Source organism: Glandiceps talaboti, chromosome 16 (assembly GCF_964340395.1).
Source record: "Glandiceps talaboti chromosome 16, keGlaTala1.1, whole genome shotgun sequence".
In the NCBI taxonomy this organism is placed as follows: domain Eukaryota; kingdom Metazoa; phylum Hemichordata; class Enteropneusta; family Spengelidae; genus Glandiceps; species Glandiceps talaboti.
Genome location: NC_135564.1, coordinates 17,249,048 through 17,264,794, shown reverse-complemented (window position 1 = coordinate 17,264,794; position 15,747 = coordinate 17,249,048). Strand labels below are relative to the sequence as shown.

At 34.0% G+C, this 15,747-nt stretch overlaps 1 protein-coding gene across 1 annotated transcript; it reads right to left on the bottom strand.

Moving 5' to 3' along the window:
* Positions 1-1,136: 1,136 nt before the first annotated feature.
* On the bottom strand, positions 1,137-15,432 carry LOC144447182 (hepatocyte growth factor receptor-like). Its single transcript, XM_078137086.1, has 18 exons — positions 15,398-15,432; positions 14,546-14,620; positions 13,333-13,447; positions 12,651-12,802; positions 12,005-12,122; positions 11,404-11,540; positions 10,929-11,096; positions 9,678-9,783; positions 7,972-8,379; positions 7,094-7,264; positions 6,064-6,295; positions 5,120-5,248; positions 4,779-4,874; positions 4,071-4,252; positions 3,371-3,480; positions 2,634-2,796; positions 2,095-2,231; positions 1,137-1,347 (listed from the first exon to the last, which is right to left on the bottom strand). The coding sequence occupies exons 1-18, from the start codon at positions 15,430-15,432 to the stop codon at positions 1,137-1,139; spliced, it is 2,745 nt and encodes a 914-aa protein (XP_077993212.1).
* Between the last annotated feature and the right edge of the window lie 315 nt (positions 15,433-15,747).

Below are 15,747 nucleotides of genomic sequence, written 5' to 3'. Positions count from 1 at the left end.
CATATCCAAATTTAACAATGTAGACATGTTTAAGTCAAGAGGTTTCCATTTGAACAGAATACATGCTTATTTCTCAATGCTTTTAATGAGGTATTTAAACATCTCATGCTGCAAGAATTGCTTAGGCCATACAATTCTTCTTAACATAAATCTGTTTCAAGACCTAGGGGAACATTTCTTGGTTTTCAGTGAATTTAAAAACCTATGTATAATATGACAGAACCTCATGACATGCAAGTGTGGTGTACTCATGGTATTTGCATGAGTGCTTGCAGTGTTCGCTGTGGCAATACTTTCAGATGCGTAGCAAGTGAAATTTCAGCAGAAAACACTGCAAGCAAAATGAACGATTGTGTCCTAATTTGCATGTTATTTACATGTAGGTATATGCAATACTGTTTTCGGTATTGCACTGCAGTGCAAATACCATTAGTATGCATTCACACCTGTGGAAGTAATGTCAAAGTAATCTCTGGTACATATGTAATAATGTAAGCGATTCATTAGTATTCTGATAATGGAGAAACTTAGAGTCAAGAAAAACATATCATGCTGTTATACTTGGTCGTGTTACAGCCCGTTTCTTGTTAGTGTTAACTTGCTGCTTAGTACAACCACTCAGAATCCAATTAAGAAAACAACACATTCTACACTTTTAAGATAGCAAGATTGAATGGAATACAGTAAATGAAGTAATGTAGACATCAAATGCAGACATTAAAGCACTGGCACACAAATGTCTGCGTCTAGTTGCAGTACATGTAAATGGTTTATTTCATTTAGACAAATTGTAAGAAGATATTGTGATCTTGTGATCTTAAGGTGTAGAATGTACAGTTTCTTGTTGATTTCTGCATGGTTGTATGAAATAGAAATAATACACTGTGTGAACACTAATATTAACAGGCTGTATATCTGTACATGGAAACAAAACAGAACAGGCTCAACTAGAGAACTTTAAATTATATCTTGCCTTCTTCACAGTTCCCTAAAGTCAGCATATTAATATGATTCACCTTTGGTTTATTACTAAGCTATAAATGAATATGGAATGATTTTATGATATAAAAATCAGTTGGTTTCAAATACAAAATATGTATTCAAGGTTTCTCTATACCCATCTCACTTGATAGTGATCATAAGAAATTCATATAGTTGACATAGTAGTATGGTTGCTCCCCCAATGGTTGAACAGATTGGTCTTCCACTGGTTCCATGTATAACTCTTGTTCTGGTTCGTTGTGATGATGAAATAATTGTAGAAGCTGTTTCAGTTCTATAACTAGAGTACTGAAGTCTGGTCTTTGATCAGGATCATCACTCCAGCACTGAAGCATGATTCCATATCTGTATAAATTTGATACATACAATATGTTTGTGGGTCTAGTATACTTGTGAAAGTATTTATTTTTGGAGTACAAAGATTTAACTAGTAGAAGTGCTTTTTTCTCCTACATTTTGGCACCACTTATTTTAGCTGGTAGACAATTTTTGACGTGTATTATAGCCACACCATTTGTGCAAGTTAATGGTTGATTCTTCCTGCCTTTATTATGTGTAGTTTAATTACTAAGAATTTACCAGTGGAAATGATTCTATTTTCACGTTGACATATTTTTGCACAAAAATACATTTCGCTTATTAAGCAAAAATGAGTATAGAGTCAAAATGCACACATTCTTGGCGAATGCTTTGCTAATTTGGCTTTGGTTTGTCTAACCATGTCCAGTGAGACATTCACTCATCTATGTTTGCTTTAGCTTTAATATTTAAATCAAAATTTTGTTCTTACAAAATTGAAGAAACTACCTTTCTATCGTTTAACTTGCTAGTTCCAGCTCAATAATACAACAATTTACAGGTCTTACCATTGGCATTGACTGATAATTTGCATCGTCGTAAACCTTAGCCTCTTTTAAGGCAGCGTCAAATGTTTATTCGATATGCACAGGAGAAAAGATAGAGTTCTGGTATGCGAGAATTATTATCTGATGACTCGCTTTAAACAAATCTTGGACAAAGATGTTCATATTACTAAATCTGTGTTTTCCCCAAACATTTGTTTTATTGAAGATGGTTATAAGCTATACTCACATGTCATCAGATACATAGTGTGGCTGGGAAAGACGTTGACCAGTATCTAGGTATCTTAGGATTTCCCAACTGTCAACCCCACTGTATGGAATTTCACCCCTTGTCATTACTTCCCACAACAACACTCCAAACGCCCACTGCTCATGATGAGAAAGGGATATTGAAATATATCATAAAGTAGTGGAAATTAATATATTTGTATTGCCACTGAAATAATAATGGGCAAATAATTATTTCCTGAACACTTGTACGGGAAAATAGAAACTGGGTATGTTAGAATCTGAACCTAGCATGGCCAATAATGATGGTAAAAACGCCCAGGGCGTTAACCAGGTCTAGAATGGTATATTATGCAAAAGAAACGCACAGGTTTACGGAATTCGCATATTATTGAAGAAATATCTATCCAAAGACAAAGCTAACGGCACTTTTTGGAAAGGTATGAAACTTCGAAAACAAATAACTTTCAATCCGCTGTCAATAAGAACACCAGATATCAATGGAAGTAAGCTTATCATTGCCGATAAACATTAACGTACCACGTCAGTCTTGGAGGTGAAGATTTTCCGTCGGAAGCTTTCTGGAGCCATCCATTTCACAGGTAACTTAATTGCCTTGTCTTTAGCGGAATAATAGTCCTTCTCATAAATATCCCTTGATAGTCCAAAGTCAGATACTTTGACGGTCTCCATGTCATCAACCCTGTTCAATAGAATGTACATTTTGAAACGGCCAATGTTAGCACAGACGTGAAAGCTTCATTATCTATGATGTTAGATATTATATAAATTGACCTAAAACAAATAAATGAAAGAACAAAAAGTAAGAAATCATTCTTGCACTTTTGTTTTCAATTTTTTAAAATATTAATTATCCATTTAAAAAAACGATGACACATTTACAACACTTCAAAGAAAAACAATTGAGCGAGCACTCAATGGGACTTTTTCTCTGTCATAATAGCCCAAATGGACAGGATCAAGAAGTGCACAATTTGTCTCAATCATTTCAAATGTTATATTACGGAAAATGGTCTTAGTTGCTCGATGATGTATCTTTTAAGATATTTTCCTATGATTCACAAATAACTATTTTCTTTGAAATGTGATCCCAAAACACGACATCGATATCCTCGTCTAGCCTTCCATAATGATGACACATGAAATGGGTGTTGAATCAAATAGCTAACTGGCACATAAATGTAATAGTAAGGTAAAGTCTGCAAGTATGACTGGTATTACAGTTATATTCTATTAAATATTAACGTTGCACTCACATACAATTCCTTGCTGCTAAGTCTCGATGGACGAATTTCATATGCGAGATGTACTCCATTCCCTCCGCCACGTGTAAGGCGTAAGTAAGAAGTTGGCTCCAAACAAAAGTCTGGGAATAAGATGGAAAGTGTTAAACATATCCTATTTATGTGTTGCACGCTCCGTTTATAAAATATATCGGTGTTGTAGTAATAGTTAAAGTGGTATTATAGATGAAAAATACGTTTATTTGTAAAACAATTAGTAAAACAACTTTACTATTAAGTTCTACTGGCGGCCTTATCCAAATCAAATTGTTATTGCATGGATGGTGAGGCGTAGTATCGTTCTGGTGTGACCTTCAGCTGTTGTCATTATATCTCATGCAAGCCAAGTTGAAAATGTTGAATTTATACTTTCGTCATTCTGTATCATTGGTTCTGCGATGCTCAAAATATGAGTAAAAATGCTCTAATATTTATTTCATAATTATGTGTGTGGAGGTATAATTATATAATTTCCCAACATTGTTCTTCATTCACACGACAAATACGAGTGACCTAGGGGATTTCTTATAATACAACATTTTTTTCGACTCGTGGTGATAGGCCCCTTAGGTCACTCGTATTTTCTCTGACTGAATGAAGCAAAATAGTGGGGAATAATATCTAAATACACTATAGGCTTATGGGTCAATCCGATATACATCATTTGACATACTTTGTTGGGATTTTCGAGGAATGTTTTTAAATCTCCTTTCTCCATATATGGTAACACAATCATTGGATATCCGTTATTTTTTATGCAAACACCAATCAGAGATAATACATTGTTATGGCTAAAATCTTTCATCAGAAGACCCTCACTTAGAAATCTACGTATATCCTCAAGTTCTGAATTGTCTGAAACAAAAAAATAGTTGGATTCAAATAAATCTACGGGTTTATAGATTATGTACTTTCATTTGTATAAGTGATCAATTATACATGGTCAGTGATTTTTTTGTGAAAATATCAAAGCACAATGGTGAAAAACTTTATGATTATTAGAATAGTTTACAACTCTTCGACAAGTAATAAAAGACATTTAAAATAATAAATATAAAGTGCAAGCTCATGTTAGCCACATATTAAGGTGTCATTGCCAAACAAAACTAATAAAAGTCTTTAAATAATTCATTTGAAAATAAATTTGACATGATTTTAGGGGAGTGGGTTACTTAGAATCAAAAATAAGTTTGTAAAATGGACAACGAATAAGGGTATAGAAGTAACTGAAAGAAGAAATGTTGTTTCTGAATCAGAAAATTAGAAGATTACCCATGAAAAGTATCTAAATCAGTAAAAAAAAAAGTAGGTAGGTGGGTAGGTAGGTAGATAGGTGAGTAGGTAGGTATTATATCAATCTTGTACTCAAAAGTTGACTGACCTTTAAGAGTCTTTACAGCAACGTCCTGTATATATGATGAAGTAAAACCTGGCTTACCACACCGCAGACCTCCTTTAAGAACCAAACCTTTATGACCTATTAATCAACCAACAATACAAGTTATGTACAACTGTTGTAGGTACGTTTGAATTGCGAAAGTATATTTGAATGAATATAGAATGTATGAATATAGATAATATATAAATTATATATATATCCTCCGAGTATTAAGATGAAATGTATCATTAGGCAAAGTATACTAACAATATGATTTCATCAATACATAGTAAATGCTATGGAACAAGTAACCTTCAATATTTATTATGTACACAAATGCTTACCTTGACCTAGTACTTCAGCTGTGTGTACCTTTAGTCGATTACTGTCAATCTTTAGAGCCTCCACACCCAGTCTTAAGTCAACGTCCACATACGCCATAGGATCACGTTTCCATGAATTTCCAATAATTACTTGAAAAGAGACAAAACAACTATGGCTTAATTTCTAAGGTAAGTTAGAATAAGCTGTGTTCTTGTTAAACGGGTCGCATTTTAATTAATATTGTGACCTTGTTTTTAAATACTTTTTTTCATGCATAGTTTTATTCTCTATACTGTCGCACAAAGAATTACCCATGTTGGGAAAATAAAGAAATGTTGTATTGTATTGTATTGTATTGTATTGTATTGTATTGTATTGTATTGTATTGTATTGTATTGTATTGTATTTTGTTGTATTGTATTGTATTGTATTGTATTGTATTGTATTGTATTGTATTGTATTGTATTGTATTGTATTGCAGTGCAAATTATACCATGAACCTATTCACATTAGCTCTTCGAGCTGGCCTAAAATTTGGTTAAAACAAAACTAAACCCAATGTGAACCTTCTTGTTGTATGTAGGCTTCTCTCAGTCCATTTAGTTAATATTGACAAAGTTGATTTTACATTAATTTAGTAGTAATGCGGCACAAAGACGGTGTGTACTTTCGACTAATTTCGCAATTTAGCGGACCTTTTTAAGAATTTAACTAAATTGAATGGAACTGTATTATCTACCAAATATCCTAAAGAATAAAAGAACGCACAAGAAACAAACGTACGTAAGTGAATTAAAAGTAGAACGTCAACATAAATATATACTGTTAGTTGTACACAAACTGTTTGGATCATTTGTCCTACAGGGGCATTTGTCCATGGGGCATTTGTCAGGGGGGGGGGGCGTTTGTCCGGGGTGTTTGTCCTAGAACCCTATACAACATATCACATCTACACAATACTTACAAGAGGTGTAGGTACTGTTCATCTCAACACTTTTAATGATTCTCTTTCTTCTCTTCTTCTCATCCTTCTTTCCTCGCCATACATATATCAAACATGCAATGATGGCAAGTAGTACCAATATACTAACAGCAACTACGATGATAATTATCCACACATTGATATCATCAGTTGGAGGTAGGTAATGAATATAACCGATCAAATATGTATTATCTTCGAAGACTCCAACTTGCACCTAGATTAGACAAAATTTAGCAGTTGTTTGGTATGTATATCGCCTTATCTAGGCAATATTGAAATGGTTACTGACATGAGTCTAAAATAGCGAAAATTGGGAAGTCTCGAAAGAAATAGTAGATGCGGAAACTGACAACAACTAAAAAAGGCAATATAAAACTGTTCTTCCAATCTGTAATGGCTGTACATTTGATGCCAAGAAACCAAGAACACAGAGATCATATGGAAAACATCGGATAACAATTATCTGAACTAGACACATGTAAAAATCTAACTACCCCCACCTTTTCTAAAATTGAGCATAGTCTACAAACTACAAAAAATCGCTGCGGCGTATTTTCAGCATTAGGCCCTAATAATCCAGGAAATACATTGAAGTGCATTATCATCGTATTAATCAAGCTGAATGAAAAAAAATAGGGTTTGTGCATAATATTATGTACTTAAGAAGACAAAACAATTGGCTAACATTTTTTTGCGGGAGTAAATCTGTCCCTTTGACTTCTTCTAGCTTATTAAGTTAGTACTTTCACATTGAAATGAATCCTGCTACCTGTATGGTAGACTTTGTTAATAAAAGAAGTACCTGTCCTTTTATCAAGACTCTTTTCATTTTTTTTGTCATGGTACTTTTGAACAGAGCTACCAGTTCATTTTAAAGCCTTTGAGTACACTTTTGGAGAGCTCTTTCTTACAAAAGTTTCATTACCATCATCAAAGTCACATACTGGTGGTGGCACAATTAAATCATACCTTGGCACCGTGTCATGGTTGCCCTTAGCAACAACTTACTTACCAAAACCTGTGGATATCCATGACTTTGTTTATACTCCTGTCTTACAGGGGGACTTTGTTTCGGTAGTTCACACGTCATCTCGGTAATATAAAGCGATACCATTCGGCAATAATCACTGCCAATTTGAATGCTTATGTCTTCCTCCGCCGCACCGCAATTCATTCTCTCCCCCTTTAAAATAGTCCGAAGAGTTTCTAGTTTTAGTACAAGAATTGTTTAAATAGTGTAACAGATACAGATATAGACAGTTCCATATCAAACTTTTGAAGGCCTTTCTATATGAAATATGATAGGTTAATATGGCGATCTGTAACTGAGACCAAATTTTCGACTTCAACTTATGAGTCAATATATGAGATACACATATAACAGACTCTAAAACTAACAGGCATCAACATTGTGTTTTGAGTATTCACACTCTGGATTTGTAATAGAGAAATTAGCGTTTTCATATTTTTTTTTGTAGAACCAATAACTTATACCAACGTGTCAATTCAGCTCATATCTGCGTATCGGGCGAGTGTCGTACCAATGGCTAAAACATATTAGAACATGGGACAGTAAAATATAGTTACTTTGGAACGGTAAACTAGAAACAAATGCGACGTTTGAATCCATCCACTACTGTAACATGCAATGAATTAGTTATTTAGCAGTAATATCTCTGTCCAAAGTAATTATGTCTTACTATCCTAGTGATCATTGGAATCATGGACAATATATTCTTCATCTTGAAACAAAGTAACAGTTAAAACCTCATAAAGTTATAGTCTATACTTCTATAAAAGCGGTTGATTGTAGCATTTGCTGTTCTTTTCAGGAGACATGCATTCTTTCATAAAAGCTGATTAGTACAGAGACTTAGTTATTAGTTTTACCTTAATGACTAAATAAGTTGATGAATCCTCGGGATCATAATGGTATACATCATCGGAATACAAGTTGTATATCGGATTGGTAAACGGGTGAAAAATAGGATCTTTAAACACAATCATATTTGTATACTCAGGTTGGATGTACAGATATATATTTTGAGGTAAACAGTTGGCGACACCATCCATTATAAAACCGATTAGGAACTCCACGACTTCGCAAGTCTGGGGGTCGACTGTCATCTGATAACAATCGTCGTTTGCACTTCGTTTACTAATAGAACTGTCGGAGTCATTCTGACTGTTTGTGTCTGGCAGTGTGTTGTTAAGTGCATTAGACATAGATGCGTTAGTATATACCGTCAGTTCTGGCGATGGACAGGTCATGATGGTTGAGTTTAAAACTGTGCAATTCTGAAACAGATTATGACAACATCATGAGAAAGGTGTATGGAATCATTACTCTGGTTTACTATTGTTCATAAAATCCATCGTCGTGAATCAAAAATTGCCTTCAAACTCCAAATCTCCCCTACCAATGATACTACCATTGTCGGGTGTCGTAGAGTTGAACGGTATAAGTATGGATAGTTCAGACGTTACACTCTAGCACTCACACTCTCATACTCTCGTACGGGATCGTTCAGGTCCAAGTCGGGAATTAGTCACAACTGAGAAGGTATTTCGGCTTGCCAGAATCACCTAACCGAGTCCATTTCTAGTGAGCTCCTCTGATTCTGGATGTTTTATTCTCATCTTAAGTATACTTCGAATACAATGGAATTTACACAACGACTATATAAATAGCAAGTCACACCATAAGATCATGGCATCATAAAAGTTATTATGTACTTTTCTCTAACCAATCATGTGAATTTCAGTTACATCATGTTTGCCCAGATTCGTCATCGCCAGTCTATTTCTGACCTATGGCCTACAATGCCGAAAAGTAGAATGTATTCCCATAATTCCGAAATACGATATTTTGGATCGTAACACCATTACATGTGCTGATCTTTACTATAATGATGCCATTTAACTTTGGAAAATTAAGCTTGGAAATTATTGTCTGAAAGTGTCTAAATAGTCTCAATATTGACTTTTCAGGGTAAAAAACCTCCAGGGCTTTTAGGGGGAGACCCCCTCGGACCCCCCATGAGAGGTGTACATGTACATATTCAGTGTACAGCTTCCCCCCTATCTTTCACTGCCAAGATGCTATTAAACTCCTTTTGGAATATATTTATCCTGTGTAGTCAATAATTATATGATAGTGCTATCCCGGGATTTTATAGTGTTTGCAAGACGGTCAACCAGTTCACACTCAGTCATGATCAAAAAATACCTGTCATGTGGGCCAGCCTATTTTCAGAGACTTAATGGAAAAATCAACCGACATCCCCCCCCCCCCGGCTGGAGAAACTTACCGGTCCCCTATAATATGCTGAAGATCAGTTATGATAAATATAGTTACTTGCATCACAATTGAAAGAGCACAGACACACCAGGAGAAATGCATTGTGTTTATCAGAAAAGTTTATTTCGTAGACTGACTAGCTGCTTGTTGGCACCAGAGAGGAATATTTCAAAGGCTCGTCACTGACAAATCATTGTCCAGATAAAAAGATAAAGGCATACGGGAATTAAGAACTGAATACATTTCGTTAAAACATTGAGTAGCGAGGTTTTAAAAGATAATCGATTTTACATACCGTATAATAATCTCTTGTTGTTGAATTGGATACCATGGAAACAACAAACATTGGTTGCGCTATAGTATGGAGATTTGATCCGCTTATAGTCTGCATTTCCCCGCCACTAAAATGAAGCAATAAATCGATAAAAAATACATGATATCAATCTGTTGAGCTATATTCTAAAATTTCAAATTAATAAAGGATATTAGTATACAAGGGAATTGAAACATTACTAGGCAAGTGACGAAATATTTCATTAAAATAATGAACAAAATTCGGTGTGGTTGGGTTACTTATCAGATATATTTCGGCAGATATCGTTAAGACAAATTTGTTATAAATATATGGTACTCCCTGTAAGTTTATCTATTTAGCGACAAATGAGAAATATAAACTGCCTTGTCCTTACGAGTTGAAAATCCTTATATTATGGAATACAATAAACTTTCATTTACATATCATACCTACAGCTGTGCAAAAGAAGTGCCAACAGCATTTACATGTGCTTCGCCGGTTGCACTTGTTAAATTGCTTCTCTTACGTACTCTATCGTAGAATTATTGAACCTCTCTTAACATATTGTAACATCTGTTATTTCTCTCTTCTCTCTGTCATCAATCGAAACAAACTTGGGAAATTTCTTTTTACTGCTGCTAAAATAGTGGGCCTGTCTACTCTGTATGTTGATTTGAATGTTTTTATTTGTACTGTAACAGCACAGAATCAGTACTAGTGATGTAGATGAAAAATATATCCCGTATTTTCACTTCATACGCGTAAATCTTGTTTTGTGCGTAGCATCATTTTTACTATATTATCGGAAATACTATGTCCCTGTTTGTCTTTGTACATAAAGTTCAAGTTGTATTACTGCAGTTCATAGCATGTTACAACGAGTAACACTGATTCAGAAGTAAAGCACTTTCTCTATGTGCTACACTAGTTTATAACATTCATATCAAGTGTAAAAGTATACTGTTTCATTTGCTAATACAACGAGTAACACTGCTTTACTTTCTCTATGTGCTACAGTCATTTATAGCATTTATATCCAGTGTAAAAGTATACTGTTTCAATTGGTTTATATACAAGCCTAGCATGTGGCCTTTCCAATGTGGTCAATTAGCAAATGGTACAGTATACCTTTACATTTGATGTGGATGCTATAAACGATTGTGGTACATACGGAAAACGCTTTACTCTGTGTTATGGGTTGTATTTGTGTTAGAATTTCTGTGTATTGAAAATCAACAGCGTTTTTCTTACCTGGTAAATGACTTAAGTGGGCGAATGGTCTGGACTGTTGGATCTTCTTGGTATGCAAAAGACTTCTCACTATATGTTTGATATTGACCATCAAAGGACAAGTTTATTAGAAACGGCTCGGGTACTACAATAGGAGAAGTAATACACACTATTTCTGATTCCGATACTCTGAACAGAAAGAAAAATAGATATAAAAAATGTGTTTAATAACTATCCTATCAACAGTTAATACGGGTACACGAATACTTGTAATATTTCAATATATTTCAAGTACTGTAAGATTTTGTATATAACATAACTAACAGAGTAAATAGATGCAAAATACAATAGTAATAGGCGTAGGAAAACAACTTTGAAATATTCACATCGAATGTCCTGTTTTCATAACTCACAAAAAAGTGAAGAAGTAGGCGAAAATAAGGTATTTCAGATATGTCGCATAAGTAAAGTATACATTGATTAAAAGGATATTTACCGTTGAACTTCACAAAGCAAGCCAGCAATATCCACAGTAACGTTGTCAACAATGTTAAGGTGACGACCTCGTATTACTAATCGTGTTCCACCAGACCTCGGACCGAGCGGTGGCATAAAATACTCTATGGTCGGAATCTAAATTCAAATTATGCCAAAAACGGAATAATTATGTAAAGGAATAGGTTTATATAGACAAACTCAGATACAAAATTAAGGATATTTGGTATACAAAACAACGTGGCTTTCAAACAACTTGTTGAGAACCATTACGTCATTAAACCCCAAGAAGACTGATCAGTATAGTGGCTTTCATTCTAGATACTTTTTATTTGTAATTTATAACTTCTACTAAAATACCCAGTGACTTTGCCGATAACACACACATCATATCTATACACTACCATATGTAGCTAAGGTATAATTTACAGTAAGATGCAAACAAGTACGTACACAAGGTGAAATAAAATTATGTATGTTATATACGTTATGCCATAAAGCATCCATAGTCTTTAGGCAAAATACTATGCAATAATATTTGTTTAACTATTATTTCTGAACTACCTTTTTAAATATTAATCAATCATATAAATGTTACTCACGACAAAGGCAAAACTTTCACTTGATTCAAGACGAATGAATGTTTTCCTGATATTGACATCAATAACAACGGGTCCAGTTGATTCAACAGAAGGTCCTGCTATGCAGGTAAAAGTGAACCTTTGGTACAGAAACGAAAAGAAACCCCACATAGATTATATTATTTGTTTGAATATATTGTGTCATTATGTCCAGTGTTAATGGTTTGAAATAACTACAGGGATACTGAGTACGTAAAATACAGAAAAAGTCCGATTATAACAAACAGATCAGAGCAGAGAAAAAAACTTTAATCTATTTGGAATAACAATAATATGTACTTTGTATTAAGGTTCAGAACATTATTGTAAGTTATTAGGAACCAAATATTTAGAGCAAAGGAATAGTATGTAAATTTAACTTACTCCACACAATTTTTGAGTCAAGGTATTCAGGTAAATTGTTTTGGGGCACGTACACACGATTTAACGGTTTGGTAATAATATGAAGTGCCGTAAACAACTTTCCCCTCACACCACCCTTACGAGTACGTACCAAAGTTTAGATTGTTAAACTGTTATGTCTGTCCGTATATTCAAATCTATATAAACCACTTCTGCCTTTTCAAAGTAAGAAGACTTAGAATTCAAAGTTGAACACCTTTCTTACCTTTTATCGAAGAACGAGTCAACAATAACAGCATTGTTACATGTAGCTCCAGCGATATTAATACCATCAAGTTCCAATGTAGCAGGTGTATTAACATTTAACAGTATGTCCATGACAGTTCTTCCTTTCGCAATTCCAACATTTGGATAAATCTGGTAAAATATCCACTTCATGATTACAATGAATTTTACGCGTTTCGTAAAATTAACATTTTCATGTATAAATCTGCCCCATGAAAGACTTTAAACGGAGTGTTTTGAAGCACGCTTGTATCAGCAGTACTTTTATATCTACATTGTTTTGCATCACAACTCTACACTGGTTTTAGTCCTAGTGGTGTCTAAATATCAAAATGACACAAACTGGGTTTGCAGAACTTGTAACTTGGTTGAAGATACTTACATAAAACCTAGATTAAACTTCTAGTATTTTAATATAGTGCTAATGTCATTTAAATCAGTGTTGCAATTTTGATTTCAAAATATGCAGAATTTAAGATGATTATAACCGCAACTTTAAAAACTTGCATAACTTTCTGTTCCTTTTTTATATTTGTTAAACCCGAGAATGGGTTGGTGTGTTTTTTGTTATCAAAAGTAACAACAAAAGTGTAAAACGTATTTCTGAGGTGCGTAGTGTGTTAAATGAGTTAGTACACACGTGCTCAGACAAACATACTCACCTCTATTGTGTAGTCTCCAAGCAGATCAATTATTGCACATGAATTGTCCAAATTAAAATCATCTACCGCTCCATCTAGGAAGCTACCACCACCACAGTTATTATCTGCTGTACATCTTGTACAAGGGGAAAGTAAGGAAAAGTTGATAAAAATATACAGATGGCATCATACAGATCACACAAAGTAAAAATTAGCTTAGAAATGTAGGAAACGAATTTGAAGAGTGATAATAGTCGTTTTCCACAAGGAACAACAGGTCATCAAATTTGTTTTGTATTTTCATTCAGGAGATCGACGCGAATGCACTGCTGCCTGCCAGACGTGTATTAGCACTTCAGGAAGATTTGTCAAATAAACAAAAAACGACTACTTTAGTAGTTGCGCTATCCTGGACTATCCTACACTTGCTTAGAGTTATCTCAAATTAACGACGATAACGTTCATGAATATATTAACGATTACATCCAAAAATAATTCACAATGCGGAACTTCTAGGTCTTCTTATTCAGTCATACTCCATGTTTCTGTGTACTTGCTTTAGGATAATTTACTTCTTTTTGGTGGTATTTTAGAGGTTAATCGTTTACGAGGGGAGATCGATGTCGTAAGATAACCGCAACGGTGAAGATAAACGAGACAATATATCTAAATAACACGACGATTGGATAAAAGAACAAATGCAACATAATGTAAGCTTTGATCATACCTGTTTTCATCGACACACCAACCACAATTAATCCTTGAAGATATACATGATGAGCATGAAACGTACGATTGACACCCGACTTGTTTAGTTGTAGGACCTGATAATTAAGTTACAAATTGACATGTCAACAAATGTTTGGCACGGATGCATAGTCGAATGTGCGTTGATACAATAACGATATAGTATTTTTGCACCTACCTCGAACCTACCTGGATAGTACAGCACGTTTATGAAGCGTTAGACTTATTTACAATGATTCCAAAATGTCATGATATCTTGAGAAATATTAAACATTTCTATGGTAACATTCAGTAGCGGCAAATGAGTGTTACAATTCAATGCTAGCAAACAAAAATCAAACACACAAAAACACAAACAAACAAACAAACAAACAAACAAACAAACAAACAAACAAACAAAATAAAAACAAACAAATACAAACACAGACAGACAGACACTTTTCAAAATCAACGAATACTAGGCCATAAATTTAAATTTACATATTACCTTTGGTTGTTGAAGTGGTAATCTCTGCAGATGAAATACTTGTCACTGCAATCGTTGTTTTTGTAGTTGGCAATACTGAAACAATAAGAATACATGAATGGATATCATAGTTGACTTAATTACCCCTTTATCTTTTCTATCTGTAAAATAAAATGGCTGTTACCTTAAATCCGCGAAATGGTAGATTTTCAGTAAACTCAATTGGTTATTTGGTTGTAGGGTGTTAGAAATACTATTCTCACCTGGTTGGTGATGGAATACCAGTGTTATTTGACATAAAGAAATGAAAAAACTTTCAACCACAGTTGACAAAATATATAATAAAAATGTGTGATAATTTAATGTATTGAAACAATATATAGCTAAGGCTTAAAGTCAACCTAAATCTTACATTGTATTCCGTTTCATTTTTCAAATATTGATTCTAATCTTATGACCTTTCGAACACTTCGAATGTGTAAAGATCGATTCTTTCTACTTTGAATACGTATGCGAGATTCAATTCTATTTTACTTTTTTTTTCTCATTGGCGATGTGATTACTAGATTATTTCATTTTCCTCAATTGATACACATTTTTTTCGACCCCTGGCAAATAAATAATATAGTATAATAATATAGTATTTACTATAGTTTTGTAACGATCAGAAAAATACCAGAAAATCTCACAGTTTCGCGTGCAAATATACCTACCTCATATATGGTGTTCAGAACTCTTGTAACTTAGTTTCTTCAATGAAATTATTTTGTCTAATGCTGACTGAACTTTTAATTTTTACGCTACGGAAATGGTAGATTTTCAGTAAACCCAATTGGTTATTTGGTTGTAGGGTGTTAGAAATACTATTCTCACCTGGTTGGTGATGGAATACCAGTGTTATTTGACATAAAGAAATGAAAAAACTTTCAACCACAGTTGACAAAATATATAATAAAAATGTGTGTTTTTTTTAAAAGCATAAGTGATTGCATAATATGTTATCAAGTTTGATTGTGATAAGGTATGTCATTTACGCGGTACTGAAACGTTGGGAGTGGTCTCTTTATTGGAAGGATAGTTTACATGAAATGTTTACTTCCAGGGAAGGAAGAGTCGGTCCGCTGCTTATTCAGCGTGCACTGACTGCAGACAATGTGAAAGGTGTGGCTACCCTGGTGATACAATCTCGTCTCCGTCAATTAAAATAGTATAGTTTATACTTA